The following is a 19364-nucleotide window of genomic DNA, read 5'->3' as shown; positions in this document are numbered from 1 at the left end:
CAGCGAGCAGAGCCTTAGTCTGTCCTATTACTTTCATCTTATGCCACGCACTGGAAAAATTGCATGCTTGAGTTGTCAAAATTGTCAGTTGCTTTTTATTAATGAGGTTGTACATGAGCAAAATCAATGCAAATGATTCAAACCACATAACTACTGCATCTCAACTCCTAACCTCTGCTGTACATATTTGTTTTTGCTGTTAACCTCCCATGCATTTGCAATTTTTTTTTTTTTTTTTAACACAGGAAAACCTGTCATATACCAGTCTCATAGAAACCAAACGTTTTGGCCTCCATCAAGTAATTGACCCCCTATGAATAATATAACTGCACAAACCAGGTCAAAATTTGTCAGTATCAAACTTTTGGTTTGCAGAGTTCGCGGTCTGTTTTTATAGTGTTAGTGCAAATTAACTAGTTATGAAGAGTGATCAGATCAATACCAAAAAATGTAAAGTAATTCATTTATCATGGAGATTAAATTTACCACAAAAAATATTTTTGCTAAATGTTAGCCCTACCACAAAATTACCTTACATCATTTCAGTGATCTTCTCACTAGCTCATAAAGTGTTTATAGGGACTTTTTCTGCACAGAATGACTGTTAATACCAAATACAGGCGCTCAGGGCATCATTGTTTGGCCAGACTTCTCACATACTTTTTTTTCCCCATCCATCTCTGCCCTTATCTAGTTCTATAAAGCACAACCTCTGAATCCAAAAAGAGGAAGGGGGCGGTGTATGCAGACTGGAAAACAAGCAGGTGCGGAGGTGCATTTAAAAGTAACGATACAAAGGATGGTACCAAGTGCTGTTACTTACGGTACCGTCACACTAAGCGACGCTCCAGCGATCCCACCAGCAACCTGACCTGGCAGGGATCGCTGGAGCCGTCGCTACACGGGTTGCTGGTGAGCTGTCACACAGGCAGATCTCACCAGCAACCAGTAACCAGCGATGCGTGGAAGCGATGCTGCGCTTGGTAACTAAGGTAAATATCGGGTAACCAACCCGATATTTATCTTGGTTACCAGCGCACGCCGCTTAGCGCTGGCTCCCTGCACTCCTAGCCAGAGTACACATCGGGTTAATTACCCGATGTGTACTCCAGCTACGCTGTCAGGGCCGGCTCCCTGCACACGTGAGAGCGGCGGACGCTGGTAACGAAGGTAAATATCGGGTAACCAAGGAAAGGGTTTCTTGGTTACCCGATGTTTACATTGGTTACCAGCGTCCGCAGAAGCCGGCTCCCTGCTCACTGCACATTCAGTTGTTGCTCTGTCGCTGTCACACACAGCGATGTGTGCTTCACAGCGGGAGAGCAACAACTAAAAAATGGTCCAGGACATTCAGCAACAACCAGCGACCTCACAGCAGGGGCCAGGTTGTTGCTGGACCTCACACACCGCAACATCGCTGCTACATCACAAAAGTCGTGCCTCAGCAGCGATGTTGCTGGCGATGTTGCTTAGTGAGATGTGGCCTTTAGTCATTCTGTGGCAACACTCCCTTTAACAAGGACAAGGCAGCTGATATAACTTAATCAGCATGATAGTGACTGGTACTTGTAATCATTGTCTCCTGATATCTATGGTTACAGTCAAAGAAAGTCAATACTGCTTTAGGGTACTTTCACACTTGCGTTCAGAGCAGTCCGTCACTTTGGGGAATAGCGCAGTTCGTTAACGCACTGCGCTATTCTCCATAGACTTGTATGGACAACGCACTGTAACGCAAGTGTCAGTGTTGCATCCGCTGGACGACGTAGCGTCGTTATTTTGACATTGCGTCGAGCGGAAGGAATGCTGCATGTAACGTTTTGGGTTTTTTTTAGCGACGGAAACCTTTTATTTTTCAGTGCGCATGCTTTTTTTTTTTTTTTTAAATTACAGAAACTTTGTTTCTCGGTGGCCGAACGTTCAGCTGATCGCCCGGCCGCTGGCATGTGAGAGCTCTCAGCTGAACGCCCGGCCGTCGGCATGTATGAGCGCTCAGCTGATCGCCGGCATGTGAGAGCTCTCAGCTGAACGCCCGGCCGTCGGCATGTATGAGCGCTTAGCTGATCGCCCGGCCGCCGGCTATTGAGAGTGATCAGCTGATCGTTCACAATAGTCTGCTGCCGGTAAAACTGTAAAGAAAAAAAAAGCTTTCCGTTTTGTACGATCCGTAGCATCCCTTGTGCCACTATATACACCGCATCCGTTGCATCTGTCACACAACGCAATGCTACGGAAGCCGTCCAACACAAGTGTGAAAGTAGCATTACAGGCATGGACATTGTTGCTTGTAGTATTGCCACTACATCAACTATTTATTGGATCATCAAGAACTTCAAAAAGATGGGTTGAGTTGCTGTGAAGAAGGCTTCAGGCTGCCCAAGAATGTCCAGCAAGTGCCAGGAGCATCACCTAAAGACGATTCAGTTATTGGATCAGTTGAATACCAGTGCCATGCTTGCTCCAGAAAAGTAGCAGATGGGTATCCATGCATCATTACAGTGAAGCAAAGGCTTTTTTGGCTGGCCTGGTGTCAAAAAGGCAGCAAAGAAGCCACTTGTCTCCAAGGAAAAATAGCAAAGACGTACTGCCTACAGAATGGTAGTCTAGGACATTTCAGTGGGGTAATTTGTTTGAAGCTCTTAGACTGGTGCATTTGGGAGAATGAAAGAATGATTGCAGAAGAGGTAAGCAATAGACTGAGGCCTTTATCATAAAGCATCCTCTACAAATTGTGTGGTTGCTTTTCATCTAAGATGGTAGGTTCACTAGCAATTTTGCTGACACACTAATGAAAAGAATGGAATCTGAACTTCCAAGAACAACTTATTTCAATAATCAAGAAGCAATTTGGTGATGAAATTACAACAGTTTTAATTTTGTTTCATAAATCAGTATTACACATGAAAATTAGTACCTTATCTAATTAGAGAAATCTGTTTTGTTCTGTCAGAATTGATTAGTCATCTCAATTCTGCATTTTAACTGATGAAATTCAATGATGGGAGCAACAAGGAGGAGAGGCCAAAAGAGGGAGGAGCTAAAACAAACCCCACCCCTTCCTCTATCTACATAGGATCTTATTACCAACTGCCATCTCATCTCAGTAATGGGAACGTTTTTCACTGAATACAGATTTTACCTCAGAATTGTGCAGCTCCTGGCTGTTTAAGCCCCCCTAAATACCACGATCATTTGCAATCACAGCATTTAGAGAGCTAGGAGAGGGAGAGCATTCCCTCTCCCACCTGATTGGGATCCCGTGATTATGTCAAATGACTACCTCTGAGTTAGGCCAGTTTCAGACATCCAGCTTTTCGCCGATTCCGACGCACGCCAGTACAGTGTATACAGTACAGTGGCAGCGCTGTAACTTTCGGGTCACATGCCAGCATGTGACCAGAGCTTGTTGCGCTGCCACTAGACTGTATACACTGTACTGACGTGCGCCGGAACCGGCGAAAAGCTGGATGTCTGAAACCGGCCTTACCTGGCTGCAGAAAGCCTGTTGGACTACACCAGTTGCATGGTCTAAAAAGGGTTCAGACAGTGTAAGGCTGGAGTCACACTTGTGTGTGTGCGCGCACATCGTGAGGATCGAACCAGCTGGTGGCTCTCCTAACAGGAGTGTGTCAGGAGAGCTACCGGTCCAGGAAGTGTGATGCGATCCTCGCACAAGCTATGCGCAAATGTGACTCGAGCCTTACACCGACTAGTAGCCATTGCAATACTTGTGCATTGCAATGAATTATACCAGCACTCAGAGTAATAAATAAAAGTAAAAATATTAAAATAAAAAATCAGAAAGAGCAAAAAAAAAATAAATTACACCTATGTATATGTAAAAAAAAAAAAAATTGTACACATTTGGCATCACTGCGTCCAGATCAACTTGATCTATGAAACTGTCACACTGGTCAACCTTTCAGTGAACATCTTAAAAATAAAAAACAAAAAAAAACCCAACTAACTTTAATCTTACAGCTGACACAAAAGGGAGATCGAACGCTATAAAAAAGTAATTTAAATAAAAGTTGTGTAACTGAAAATGTCTTGTCCCCCCCACGCCATACAGCGTAGACCCGTTTTATACATCTGGCATTTGGCTGGATTCGGCACACTCCAGTACAGTGCAATACTCTACAATGGCATCGCGGCAAACTCGTCATGTGACCGGAGCTTGCCGCGATGTCATTGTACAGTATTGCACTGTACGGGAGTGTGCCGAATCTGGCGAAATGCCGAATGTGTGAAACTGGCCTAATCAGCAAACAAAAAAAAGCTATAGCTCTCAGAATACAGCAGTGCAGAAACATTTTTTTTTCTGAGATTGTTTTTATGGTGTAAAACCGGCTTAACAAAAAACCCACTGTGGTATTATAACTGTCCAATATAGCAGTCATCACTTTTACAACACTGAATGGCATAAATTAAAAAAAAAAAAAATTGCTAAATTAGTTTCTTTCTGATTTTGCCTCATAAAAAAAGAATGGAAAGTGATTTAAACTCATATAGCCCTAAATATCAATAAAAACTTATCCTGCAAAACAAAAAAAAAAGTCCTCATATGACTGTCTACAGAAAAATAAAAACTATAGCCTTCAAACTTTGATGATGCAAAAAACCTTTTTGTAACAAAAGCATTTTGTGTGACAGTAGCCAAATCTAAAAAAAACCCCCAAAACTGTATAAATCTATCGCTGTAATTTTACTGACCTGAGGAATAAAGCCACATTCACATATACAGTGGAACCTCGATTAACGAGTAACGCAGTTAACGAGAATTTCGCTTAACAAGCAAAGCTTTCTGTAAATTTGTAATTATTTTGCACGTACAGCGAAGCTTTCTCGTAAACACTCACCGCACACACTTCCGGTTCTGTACATCCACCGCGCTCTAACCCACTCTTGCAGTCCGCACAAACACACACAAGCAAACACGCACGCACATACAGTATTATGCTCACCTTACCTTCCGTTTCATTGCCGGCCTCCTGGGTCCTGTAGTTCGCCGCTCCAGGCTCTGTATCGGCAACCACAGCGACGAAGCAGGAACCTCCTCTGTCACTGCTACTCAAAGGCAGCGCGCTGACCAATCAGAGGCAAGCAGCTCTTGCCTTTGACGTCAGCACTCTGGGTGCGGAAGGTCCGCCCTTGTTGTGATGGTAACCCGATACACATCCTGTACTAGCGAACAGCAAGTCCCAGGAGACCGGTGATGGAACGGAAGGTAAAGTGAGCATAATATGTGCGTGTTCGTGCTTGTGCGTGTTTGTGCATGTGTGGAATGATACAATAGGGGACCAGGATGGGACATTTAACAAAGTGTGGAACGAATCGTCTGCATTGCAATGATTTCCTATGGGAAACCTTGCTTTGCTGAACAAGTAACTTGGTTAACAAGCACACTCCCAGAACGGATTGTTCTCGTTAACTAAGGTTCCACTGTACTGCACTGTGAAGTGAAAAAGAAAAAAAAAAAAAGCTAATTCTTCAGCTGTTGGTAATTTGTTCATTCTTCCTCCCAGTGATCGCAGTTAGGCTCGATTCACATTTATCCTGCACTCTAGCCTGAGCACTTCTAATCGGGAAATACGTGTAAATCTCTGAAAAATGTGATTCAGACAAAATTCCCAACAGAAAATTAACTAACGAGGCAGAGGGCGTTACTTTGAACTCCTGTCTGGCGGTGTCCATCTTTTTAAGCATCCGTATAAGCATACTCACCACACGTCATCCATTGAGCATGTTTGGGATGATCCAGATCAGGGTACATGGCAGCGCGTTAAAGTTGTTGACAATATCTCTCACAGCTAAAAAAGAGGAGTGGCCCAACAATCAACAACCTGATCAACTCTATGCAAAGGAGATGTATTCCACTATGAGACAAATAGTGGTCACAGCTGATACTGACTGGTTTTCTGATATGCAGCTTGCAACAGTCAGGAGCATTACAAACCTGGAGAGGAGTTTAGAGCTCACTGAGCGGCTCTGGCTGCTGCCAGTAATATGGAGGTGGGGAAGTTCAGGATCCATAGGTAGGTAGCTGGCTAACCGTTAGAAGTGTGGGGGGGCATACTTACCTAGTAAGTATGCCTGTTTGCATGATATTAGGGCTCCAAGCACTAATATTATGCAGGATATTATGTAGGATCAGTACAGCAGGATGTTGCTTCAGGCAACCCAGAAAACAACAGCTGTAGAAAGGAGTGCAGCAAAGGCCAGACAGATGATGGTGGTGGTAGGGGACTCTATAATTGGGCAGACAGGGTTATCGGCTGCCGAAGCTGTGCCGAACAGTGTGTTGTCTGCTGGGTGCAGCATATTTCTTCACTTAATTTCTCTTGTTTGAGAGACCTTTCCTTGCTGCAGCCCATGGTGATGGCTCTGCTCACATTTGCACCGAAATAAACTTTCTAAATTCCAATTATAAATATCCTGCCATTTCAGTCCCAAGGAAAGTGAAACTTGGTCTGCAAAGGCTGAAAACTCTTAGCTGTGCTCTCCTCCTTTTCTTGATATTAGATTGTAACAGACATTTTACACAGCATATATGATTGTAGAGATGAGAAAGCATCCATGTTCTCAGGGAGGGCAAAGAAAATAGACTGTAGAAAGGAAGGCAACAAACATGATGCAGATACATCCAGCTATAAGGCTAGATTAGCACGTCACATGACAAATATTTGATACTATGTCACACGGTTTTATATGGGGGGTGTGGAGGGCAAATTACTTGCAAACACAAAAGGGGCAGCACCTCCAAAAAAGCAGGAAACCTTGACATGTTTCTGGTGCACAATGCGCTCTTAGTCAGAAGGAGATGTCACTACACTTGCAGTTTTTGGGATAGAACTTGTAAATCAACCCACACGAAAAGATACCTGGTGCACAAAAATAAATAAATCATAAAATTAGACACTAAAGAACCTAAAGGAATGGAGAGCAGAAAGGATACAATGTTTATATATTCATGTGTTTTCAGCACTATAGTGCACATATTGTGCCTATATAAACTGATTAAGTAATTAATTACGTGTTTAAGAACATCAGCTTTTGTATATATCCAGATCCATTTTTTTTATAATCTATGACAAAGGGCACATTGTGTGCCAGAAACATGTCATTAGTTGATGCCCATGGGCTTTTTTTGTGGTTTTAACTTATGAACTTAATTAAAGGGAACCTCTCATCAGAAATTTTGCTTTAAACCTAAAAGTTTCCCCCTCTGCAGCTCCTGGGCTGCATTCTGGCAGGTTCCTGTACTTTTTGTGGCCCCTTTTAAACCAAATTAAATACTTTATAAACTTGTACCTTTTGCTATGTAAATTTTGTAAATCGTCCATGGGGGCAGGCTCTCTGCTGACCGTTGCTGTTCCTCCAGCAGATTTACGCCGTCCCCCAACGCTGAATTTCATATCTCAGGACGCCGCCCCTGGTCCCGCGCATGTGCTGTGCGACTGTAGCGGTACTGTGCACTGTGTGCACGTGTGACCGCTGGTGACGTTTTGCGCAGGCACGAGGTTATGGGCGGCGCTGTGAGTGTCATCAGCAAGTGCCGCCCATAACCTTGTGACCGCACTTTCCCCTCTTCCTCCAGCATTCTGCGCAAGCGCTTGCTGGCCAGATGACCCGACGTCACCTCTTTCCCATCTTGCCCTGCTGCAGGGTAAGATGGGAAGGAGGTGACGTCGGGTCATTTGGCCGGCGAGCGCTTGCGCAGAACACTGGAGGCAGTGGGGGAAAAGCGCGTCCACGAGATTATGGGCGGGCACTTGCGATGCAATCACAGCGCCGCCCATAATCTCGTGCTTGTGACACACGTCACCAGCCATCCAGGCGTGGGCGGCACCTCGGGCGCAGTGGGCGGCGTCCTGATGGATGAAATGGAGCGTGGGGGTACGGTGTCAATGTGCTGGAGGAACAGCAACGGTCAGCAGAGAGCACGCCCCCATGGACGATTTACAAAATTTACATAGCAAAAGGTACAAGTTTATAAAGTATTTAATTTGATTTAAAAGGGGCCACACAAAGTACAGGAACCTTGCTAGAATGAAGCCCAGGAGCTGCAGAGGGGGAAACTTTTAGGTTTCAAGCTAAATTTCTGATGACAGGTTCCCTTTAAAGATTGAAGAAATTCTTGTTGAATTTGGAGGTGCCACCTCTTTCTTCTGCACACTTTGCGGCTGGTCAGCAGGTAGAAGGCTCCATCTTATATGGGCAGAGCCTCATTACCGCTATATGGCGAGCACTATTCTTTTTCAACTTGCAAGCAACTTACAATCAGAGACAGAATCAATCAAGCTTATCACAATTGCCAAATCTAGGGTATAATTAATTAGATGTCAAATGGACTGTTGCTGTGTATAGTCTGAGCCGATAAATGACAGCAGAACCCTAGGCACAAAGACATAGTGTCCAGTATATACTACTGAGGGACACAACCACTTGAAAAAAGGTCAAACTAGGAGCATGTTCCAAAATGCATCTCAAGAAATCTGAGAAGAAGAGAAGATGGAGACTAAAACTTAGGCTGGAGACACACATGCATATGACTCTCACAAGTGCAATGTGAGAAAATCTTGCATTGCACTCAGCCCCATGTAAGAATGCTGCAGCACAGATCTTGATGTTTTTCCTCCGCCCTAAATAAACTGTGTTAAAAAAATCTGCAAGAGCCATGTCACTTGCACCTATTCAAGTATACGGGCGCGAGAGAAACATCGGACTGCACTTGGATGTTATCCAAGTGCAGTGCGATATACGCACAGCCTCAGAAGATGGGGGAGGGGAATAACCCCTCCCTCTCCTCCGCAGCGCCCACCCCCTCCTTTGCAGGTGTGACCCGATCGCAAGATCAGACCACAGTCTCCTAACACTCGGCTCACGCTCGCAGCAGAGCTGGAGGTCATTAGCATATCGCATCCATTGCTCTCACATCGGATGCTGTACACGAATGAGACTCCAGCCTTAGTACAACTATTTTTACCAGTTAGTGATTGACATTTGAAAATAAATTGGTAAAATATGTCTATAGACTTTAAGAGAACCTGACAGCTGGTGTCTGGTGCCTGTGGCTCAGGCAGCATGCATCAGACCTAGGCTGTAATGACCTGACATTTCCATAGCCTTGCCTGTGGTAGCACCCAGTGTCAGTGTTGCTTTTTACTTCATCTGGGAATGTCCTCTGGTCTGGTGTCCTGCACTTAGTCTGGCGACTGGAGTAGCATCCGGGGACTTACTTTCCACGTTCACACCAGTGTTGAGGATGAACCTCCTAGGTGAGCCTCTACAGCACATTGAGGTCTCCACATTGCATCCAACGGGTTCACACATGGAGCGTTTGAGTTTTCTTCTCACCACTTATCTGGCAATCACTGGCAATTCTCAAAATTACCATGATTTTTACACTTCCTAGTCTCCAATAGAAGGTGTCACTGGTTTTAATATTAGCACTAACCTGTACCTGTGTGTATATGACATCAATATTATTTACATTGCACTATTTGCCTAAAAAAAAAAAAAAAAATCAAGTCCCTAGATTTTTGTTGCGGTCGCCTTACGAGTAGAAAGCTCTAGACAGCTCATTTGTTTCTCATTTTGAAGTCATCAAATCATTTCACTCTTACCAACTGCAGACAGAAGACAACAATTTTATTACAAAACTATTTTTATAGCATAATGCATGAGAACAAAACAAAATAAGTGATATCAACTGTGGTCTGGATTATGTGTCTAGATGGCTGACATTCTCTTTCCTCCGGTCTGCCAGGTGAGATTCAATAATTTCTGCAAATAAATCCCGTTTCAGGAGCTTGTATGCAAGGGGCAGAAGTTGGCCAGCAACTTTGTGAAAGTACTGAAAAATAAAACCAGAAGAAAATTGGTATTTACCACAATGTGAATACTGTTTACAAAGACCTAGAGCAGGGGTCTCAAACTCGGCTGGGTGTATAGGCCGCACAGAGGAAAAAAAATAATTTGGGGGGGACCGCATTCTTTGCGGGACAAAGTGACATTTTTATTGGTACCATATATATTTTGTTACACACCTTTGGATTACTGATTTTCAACATTTTTCACTTGTTTATTATACAAAATGTGCACATTCTTTGGTTAAACATAAAAAAAAAAAAAAATTTGATGGTAAAAAAAGGTAATGTTTTATTTTGTTGGGTTTTTTTTACATTTTATCCCTTTCTTGTAACTAATAGTGTTACAATTATCACTATATAGAAATTTTGGCCAACATCTTTTAGTAATTTTCCCCATCCTATAGTAATGTGCCCACCTTGTCCCCATCCTATAGTAATGACCCCAGCCTTGTCCCAATTCTAATGTCCCCATCCAATAGTATTATGCCCATCCTTGTAATGTCCCCATCTTTTAGTAATGTGCCCACCTTGTCCCCATCCTATAGTCATGTGCCCACCTTGTCCCCATCCTATAGTCATGTGCCCACCTTGTCCCCATCCTATAGACATGTGCCCACCTTGTCCCCATCCTATAGACATGTGCCCACCTTGTCCCCATCCTATAGACATGTGCCCACCTTGTCCCCATCCTATAGACATGTGCCCACCTTGTCCCCATCCTATAGACATGTGCCCACCTTGTCCCCATCCTATAGACATGTGCCCACCTTGTCCCCATCCTATAGTCATGTGCCCACCTTGTCCCCATCCTATAGTCATGTGCCCACCTTGTCCCCATCCTATAGTCATGTGCCCACCTTGTCCCCATCCTATAGTCATGTGCCCACCGTGTCCCCATCCTATAGTCATGTGCCCACCTTGTCCCCATCCTATAGTCATGTGCCCATCTTGTCCCTATTCTATAGTAATGTCCCCATCCTGTAGTAATGGGTGGGGGGGCAGTGGCGGCGGCGGGTGAAAGGGGGCGCTATAATTTACCGATCGCTCTCGGCTTCTTTCCACCCACAGACGCTGGAGTGAAGGTGAGGGGGCGGTCTCCGGCCCCAGATCCACAGTGATTGGACAGATCGGTCACAAGGCCGGTCTCTCCAATCAGAGCTGGGGGCGGGTGAAACAGAGGTCACCCAGCTCCAGCCAATGATCAGGGCTACAGCTGCACTGATCAGGGCTGGATTTCAATGTTACAGCCATTTTCAATGGCTGTAACATTACAGTGGCTGTGATTGGCTGACGAACGCCGCACAGCCAATCACAGCCTCCGTAGGTCCGGAGAGGAGACACCACCCCTCCTGAGGTCCCCTCCTCCCCGAAGCTAAGGTATTTGCTATTTGCAATGCAAACTGCGATCGCAGCCACCGGGGCCACGATTTCGCCATGACGTACTGGGTATGTCATGGGTCCTTAAGTACCAGGGAGCTATGACGTACCCAGTACGTCATAGGTCGCTAAGGGGTTAATGTGCCGTCCTTCACATACACAAAAAGAACAAACACACACCATTCTTCTCACCTGTCCTGCGCTCCCTCGGCTCCTCATCTCTGCTTCTTGCTGTCTGCAGGCCGTGCCCCGGCCCCTGGCAGCGATTTATGTCAGATAAGATGGTTGTTTTGCCGGCGCTGCGCGCGCACAGTCCTTGCCTCTGAGAACGCAGCGCCGGCAAAACACTCATCTAACAAAGTACAGACAGTGGCTGCGGCCCCTGCACCGGCCGCGATAGTGAACAGGGGCACGGGCCTGGGGGCCGCACGAAGCAGCCTGACGGGCCGCATGCGGCCCGCGGGCCGCGTGTTTGAGACCCCTGACCTAGAGTAACAGCCATTCAGGTTCTTTAGTTTATTATATAGTTTAGTATTTCACAGAATATAAATTTCTTTGTCGCTCCTTATTGGGAGACCCAGACAATTGGGGTGTATAGCTTATGCCTCCGGAGGCCACACAAAGTATTACACTAAAAGTGTAAAGCCCCTCCCCTTCAGCCTATACACCCCCCGTACTGCTACGGGCTCATCAGTTTTTATGCTTTGTGCGAAGGAGGTCAGACATGCACGCATAGCTCCACAGCTTAGTCAGCAGCAGCTGCTGACTATGTCGGATGGAAGAAAAGAGGGCCCATAACAGGGCCCCCAGCATGCTCCCTTCTCACCCCACTCTTGTCGGCGGTGTTGTTAAGGTTGAGGTATCCATTGCGGGTACGGAGGCTGGAGCCCACATGCTGCTTTCCTTCCCCATCCCTCAATTAGGGCTCTGGGTGAAGTGGGATCTTTTCGGTCTCCAGGCACAGGAGACCGTGCTCCATCCACAGCTCCTGAGGACCATGCTGGATAGGAGCAGAGTATCGTTCAGGGACATGGCCCTGCTACTTTGAGGTACTCTGTGTCCCCGTGGGGACCGCGCACAGCAACACTCCAGCATTGCTGGGTGTGCTAGTGCACCGGGGACAGCAGCGCTGACTGCGTTTGTGCCATTACACACTTCAGCGTCGCTGAGTGTGTTCGTGTAGGGGGACTGCCGCGCTGACCGCCGCTGCCATGGTTATCACTACGGCGCGGCTGGGACTGTTAGTGCGCCGGGGACTTCCGCGCCGACCGCGCTTATACGGCGGCCGCGCTTATAACTCGAGTCCCCGGCTTTTGCGGCCTAGTCTCGTTTTCTTCCCGCCCCCAGCCCTGCCAGTCAGGGGAAGGGCGGTACGCTGTACAGGACGGCAGCACTGAGGGCTGGAGCGTGCTTTGCATATTCCACCGCCCTCACTCTGCACAGTGGGGCACCAGTTCCCGCACTTGCCTGGGTCACGCCCACGGCTCCCTCCTCTCCTCAGGACGCCGGCAGCCATTCCTCTCAGCTCTGCTAACGCTGGAGAGGAGAGACAAGCTCAGGGAGACCCAGGCAGGATTTCTGGTGCCCACACAACCGCTTTGCGAAGGCGGTAAGCAGCACCTGTGGTGCTGGCCCCACTAGTGCAGAAGTGTACTTATAGATTACATGATTATAGACTATACTTTACACTGTATGGTGCACTGTTGATTTTTGTCTATATACCCTCCTGTATTGCTCAGAGGAGACAACAGCACGTCGTCCACAAATAGCAAGGGTGCCAAAGCACAGACTTACTATGCTGCCTGTGCAGCATGTACGGCTATACTGCCGGCAGGTTCCACTGACCCTCATTGTGTGCAATGCTCGGCCCCTGTGGCACTTTCTCAGCCGGAGCCTCTGCTAAGGGCGGCCCAGGGAGAACCACCTGTTAACACTGTCCAGGTGACAGGGACGGAGTTTGCAGTTTTTACTGAAAGACTTTCTGAGACTATGGCTAAGATATTAGAAGCCTTGCAGTCCAGGCCGGCATCTCAAGCCAGGGGCACTGTGGAATCATTGCCCCCTGGTCCCCCTCAGTTGGAACAGCAATGTCCTCCCGGGGTGTCTCATGGATCTCAGGGTGAGGTCTCTGACACGGACCGCAGCCCCAGACCGATTAAGCGAGCTCGCTATGATATCCCCTCGACATCATCACAATGTTCAGGGTCTCAGCGAGAGGACTCTCTGTATGATGAAGCGGAGGTAGCTGATCAGGATTCTGATCCTGAAGCCGCTCTCAACCTTGATACTCCTGATGGGGACACCATAGTGAATGATCTTATTGCGTCCATCAATGAAATGTTGGATATTTCTCCCTCAGCTCCTCCAGTGGAGGAGTCAGCTTCTCAGCAGGAGAAATTCCGTTTCAGGTTTCCCAAGCGTACAAAGAGTATGCTTCTGGACCACTCTGACTTCAGAGAGGCAGTCCAGAAACACCGAGCTTGTCCAGATAAGAGTTTTTCCAAGCGCCTTAAGGATACACGTTACCCCTTCCCCCCTGACGTGGTCAAGGGCTGGACTCAGTGTCCCAAGGTGGATCCTCCAATCTCCAGACTTGCGGCTAGATCCATAGTTGCAGTGGAAGATGGAGCTTCACTCAAGGATGCCACTGAGACAGATGGAGCTCTGGTTGAAATCCATCTATGAAGCTATCGGCGCGTCTTTTGCTCCAGCATTCGCAGCCGTATGGGCACTCCAAGCTATCTCAGCTGGTCAGGCGCAAATTGACGCACTCACACGTACGTCTGCGCCGCAGGTGGCGTCTATAACCTCTCAAACGTCGGCATTTGCGTCCTACGCTATTAATGCTGTCCTGGACTCTGCGAGCCGTACGGCGGTTGCAGCCGACAATTCGGTGGCAATACGCAGGGCCTTGTGGCTGCGGGAATGGAAGGCAGATTCGGCTTCCAAAAAGTGCTTAACTGGATTGCCATTTTCTGGCGACCGTTTGTTTGGCGAGAGATTGGATGAAATCATCAAACAATCCAAGGGAAAGGAAACATCCTTACCCCAGGCCAAACCAAAAACACCCCAACAGAGGAGGCGACAGTCGAGGTTTCGGTCCTTTCGGGGTGCGGGCAGGTCCCAATTCTCCTCGTCCAAAAGGCCTCAGAAGGATCAGAGGAACTCCGACGCATGGCGGTCTAAATCACGCCCTAAAAAGACCGCCGGAGGTGCCGCTACTAAGGCGGCTTCCTCATGACTTACGGCCTCCTCACACCGCATCCTCGGTCGGTGGCAGGCTCTCCCGCTTTTGCGACACCTGGCTGCCACAAGTAAAAGACCGTTGGGTGAGAGACATTTTGTCTCACGGTTACAGGATAGAGTTCAGCTCTCGTCCTCCGTCTCGATTCTTAAGAACATCTCCGCCTCCCGAGCGAGCCGAGGCTCTTCTGCAGGCAGTGGGCATTCTGAAGGCAGAAGGAGTGGTGGTCCCGGTTCCTCTTCAGCAACAGGGCCACGGTTTCTACTCCAACCTGTTTGTGGTTCCAAAGAAGGACGGGTCCTTCCGTCCTGTTTTGGACCTAAAACTGCTCAACAAACACGTAAGGACCAGGCGGTTCCGGATGAAATCCCTCCGCTCCGTCATCGCCTCAATGTCCCAAGGAGATTTCCTAGCATCGATCGATATCAAGGATGCTTATCTCCACGTACCAATTGCTCCAGAGCATCAGCGCTTCTTGCGCTTCGCCATAGGAGACGAACACCTTCAGTTCGCGGCACTGCCGTTCGGCCTGGCGACAGCCCCAAGGGTTTTCACCAAGGTCATGGCTACAGTAGTTGCGGTCCTCCACTCTCAGGGTCACTCAGTGATACCTTACTTAGACGATCTGCTGGTCAAGGCACCCTCTCAAGAGGCATGCCAACACAGCCTCAACGTTACTCTGGAGATTCTCCAGAGTTTCGGGTGGATCATCAATTTTCCAAAGTCAAATCTGACACCGGTCCAATCGCTGACATATCTTGGCATGGAGTTTCATACTCTTCCAGCAATAGTGAAGCTTCCGCTGGACAAACAGCGTTCACTACAGACAGGGGTGCAATCTCTCCTTCAAGGTCGGTCACACCCCTTGAGGCGCCTCATGCACTTCCTGGGGAAGATGGTGGCAGCAATGGAAGCAGTCCCTTTCGCGCAGTTTCACCTGCGTCCACTTCAATGGGACATCCTACGCAAGTGGGACAGGATGCCGACGTCCCTAGACAGGAACATTTCCCTCTCTCAGGCAACCAAAGCTTCCCTTCGGTGGTGGCTTCTTCCCACTTCATTATCGAAGGGGAAATCCTTCCTACCCCATCCTGGGCGGTGGTCACGACAGACGCGAGTCTGTCAGGGTGGGGAGCAGTTTTTCTCCACCACAGGGCTCAGGGTACGTGGACTCAGCAAGAGTCCTCACTTCAGATCAATGTTCTGGAGATCAGGGCAGTGTATCTTGCCCTAAAAGCGTTCCAGCAGTGGCTGGAAGGCAAGCAGATCCGAATTCAGTCGGACAACTCCACAGCGGTGGCTTACATCAACCACCAAGGTGGGACACGCAGTCGGCAAGCCTTCCAGGAAGTAAGGCGGATTCTGCTGTGGGTGGAAGCCACAGCATCCACCATATCCGCAGTTCACATCCCGGGCGTAGAAAACTGGGAAGCAGACTTTCTCAGTCGCCAGGGCATGGACGCAGGGGAATGGTCCCTTCACCCGGACGTGTTTCAGGAGATCTGTTGCCGCTGGGGGATGCCGGACGTCGACCTAATGGCGTCACGGCACAACAACAAGGTCCCAACATTCATGGCTCGATCTCAAGATCACAGAGCTCTGGCGGCAGACGCCTTAGTTCAGGATTGGTCGCAGTTTCGGCTTCCTTATGTGTTTCCTCCTCTGGCACTGTTGCCCAGAGTGTTACGCAAGATCAGGGCCGACTGCCGCCGCGTCATCCTCGTCGCTCCAGACTGGCCGAGGAGGTCGTGGTACCCGGATCTGTGGCATCTCACGGTGGGCCAACCGTGGGCACTGCCAGACCGACCAGATTTGCTGTCTCAAGGGCCGTTTTTCCATCTGAATTCTGCGGCCCTCAACCTGACTGTGTGGCCATTGAGTCCTGGATCCTAGCGTCTTCAGGATTATCTCAAGAGGTCATTGCCACTATGAGACAGGCTAGGAAACCTACGTCCGCCAAGATCTACATTTCTCGAACGGCGCCCCTGCGCCGCTCGGATGCACTCTTTGTCCTTGTCGCTGGTCGGCGTAAAGGGACACAAGCTTCCAAGTCAACCCTGGCTCGGTGGATCAAGGAACCAATTCTCGAAGCTTACCGTTCCTCGGGGCTTCCGGTTCCCTCAGGACTGAAGACCCATTCTACCAGGGCCGTGGGAGCGTCCTGGGCCTTGCGACACCAGGCTACGGCTCAGCAGGTGTGTCAGGCAGCTACCTGGTCGAGCCTGCACACTTTCACGAAGCACTATCAGGTGCATACCTATGCTTCGGCAGATGCCAGCCTAGGTAGGCGAGTCCTTCAGGCGGCAGTTGCCCACCTGTAGGACGGAGCCGTTACGGCTCTATTATGAGGTATTATTTACCCACCCAGGGACTGCTTTTGGACGTCCCAATTGTCTGGGTCTCCCAATAAGGAGCGACAAAGAAGAAGGGAATTTTGTTTACTTACCGTAAATTCCTTTTCTTCTAGCTCCAATTGGGAGACCCAGCACCCGCCCCTATTTTTGTATAACACATGTTGTTCATGTTAAATGGTTTCAGTTCTCCGATATTCCTTCGGATTGAATTTACTTTAAACCAGTTTATAATTTTTTCCTCCTTCGGGCTTTTGCACCAAAACTGATGAGCCCGTAGCAGTACGGGGGGTGTATAGGCTGAAGGGGAGGGGCTTTACACTTTTAGTGTAATACTTTGTGTGGCCTCCGGAGGCATAAGCTATACACCCCAATTGTCTGGGTCTCCCAATTGGAGCTAGAAGAAAAGGAATTTACGGTAAGTAAACAAAATTCCCTTCTTTTACCTAAAAGCAGCACAGGTTTACATGGCCTGCATATTACCAGCTTATTCACTTATTGGAGGCGCCATAAATAAAGTGGCTACAAGTCCCAGAGATGGAACGTGCTTCCATGAAGATCAGACCCTTGTGCGGGCCGCTAGCAGAGGGGAGGTGACCACTTGTGCACATCTCTCACAGATCGCTTGTATTTAAGCTCCAACCATTGGCGCAAACAAGTTCAACAACATGTTCAAGAGATGAAGCCATAATTGAGGAGTTATAATTTCAACCCTCTGAAGATCTGACACCATTTTTCCCCTGTATCCATAATTAAATCTGGATAAGATATATGACACCGTGCATTCACTGAATCACATACAATAATGCTAAACCAGGAAATACTAGGTGCAGGGTGTTTAAACAGCGTTGATAACTCTACTTCATTAACTCCCTAGAAGGTGCTTGCACAGAGTGCTCACAGGGCCGAACAGTGTGATTATAACTTACTCAGAATGCACAGAGTTCAAGGCTGCAGGTGGATCCGGCAGGTGGTCCACGCGGCTGCCAGTAATGCTGGAAGTTCCCTGGAGTGGCTGAGTTGAAGGGTTAACTTTCACCGCAGGGAAATCACGCAGGGTGGGTGGCAAAAAAAAAAAAAAAGAACGCGATACAGGCGGGAGCACCCCGGCTGGTGGTTTCCCGGTTGTATGGGAGTCGCGTGCACCGCATGTGTGACGTCACAGAGTTAGATGGTGAGCACTACAGGCTCATGCAGGGTCCAAAAAACAAAACATTTCAAAATACTATGCGTACATCTTAGTCAGGGATTACAGACGCGGCAAAAGGCTGCTATTTAACCCCTTCAGCCCCCGGGCACTTTCAGTTTTTGTGTTTTTGTTTTTTGCTCCCCTTCTTCCGAGAGGCGTAACTTTTTTATTTTTCCATCAATCTTGCCATATGAGGGCTTGTTTTTTGCGGGACGAGTTGTACTTTTAAATGGAACCATAAGTTTTACCATATAGTGTACTGGAAAACGGCAAAAAAATTCCAAGTGCGGAAAAATTGCAAAAAAAGTGGGATTGTACAATAGTTTTTGGGATATTTTATTCACAGTGTTCACTATATGGTAACACTGATGTGTGGGTATGATGCCTCAGGTCGGTGCGAGTTTGTAGACACCAAACATGTATAGGTTTACTTGTATCTAAGGGGTTAAAAAAAATTCACAAGCTTGTCCAAAAACGTGGCGCACGTTTTGCGCCATTTTCCAAAACCCGTAGTGTTCTCATTTTTCAGGATCTGAGGCTCAGTGATGGCTTATTTTTTGCGTCTCGACCTGACGTTCTTAACGGTACCATTTTTGCGCAGATGCTACGTTTTGATCGCCTGTTATTGCATTTTGCGCAAAATTTGCGGCGACCAAAAAACGTAATTTTGGCGTTTGGAATTTTTTTGCCGCTACGCCGTTTACTGATCAGATTCATTGATTTTATATTTTGATAGATCGGGCATTTCTGAACGTGGCGATACCAAATATGTGTGTATTTTTTATTTTTTTAACCCTTTAATTTTCAATGGGGTGAAAGGGGGGTGATTTGAACTTTTAGGTTTTTTTATTTTTTAAAACTTTTTTTTTTTATTTTACTAGTCCCCCTAGGGGGCTATTGCGATCAGCAATCCGATCGCTCTGCACTATCTGCAGATCTCAGCTACAGAGCTGAGAACTGCAGATTTGCTGCTTCACTTTCAATGCCGGCTGTATTCCGGCATTGAGAGGAAGTGACTCATGTTAGCTACAGGCGTCATCACATGACCCTGTGCTACCATGGCAACCGCCGAAAGTCACGTGATCATGTCACGTGACTTCCGGTGGGGGCAGGGTAAGTCACTGTCATGGCGGCGCCCATATACATATCGCTGCCAAGACTTTGGCAGCGAAATGTAAGGGGTTAATGGCCGCGGGTGGAAGAGATTCCACCCACGGCTAGCAGGCACACATATCAGCTGTTGATAACAGCTGATATGTGCGCGTCTCGCCACCGCCTGCCGGCGGCAGGGGGCGGGGCTTACCGGCACACGATCCATGACGTACCTAGTA

At 47.7% G+C, this 19364-nt stretch overlaps 1 protein-coding gene across 1 annotated transcript in view; it reads right to left on the bottom strand.

The window, feature by feature from the left end:
- Nucleotides 1-9677: 9677 nt before the first annotated feature.
- HPF1 (histone PARylation factor 1) overlaps nucleotides 9678-19364 on the bottom strand; it is a 47227-nt gene continuing 37540 nt past the window's right edge. Inside the window, exon 8 of the mRNA XM_075335069.1 lies at nucleotides 9678-9856. Within this exon, the coding sequence (XP_075191184.1) occupies nucleotides 9725-9856 (132 nt within the window). The 3' untranslated portion in view covers nucleotides 9678-9724. The remainder of the gene's footprint in view (nucleotides 9857-19364) is intronic.

This window comes from Anomaloglossus baeobatrachus, chromosome 1 (assembly GCF_048569485.1).
Source record: "Anomaloglossus baeobatrachus isolate aAnoBae1 chromosome 1, aAnoBae1.hap1, whole genome shotgun sequence".
Classification (NCBI taxonomy): Eukaryota; Metazoa; Chordata; class Amphibia; order Anura; family Aromobatidae; genus Anomaloglossus; species Anomaloglossus baeobatrachus.
Note: the sequence above shows the minus strand (reverse complement) of the source record. Positions and strands in the feature narration are given on the sequence as shown.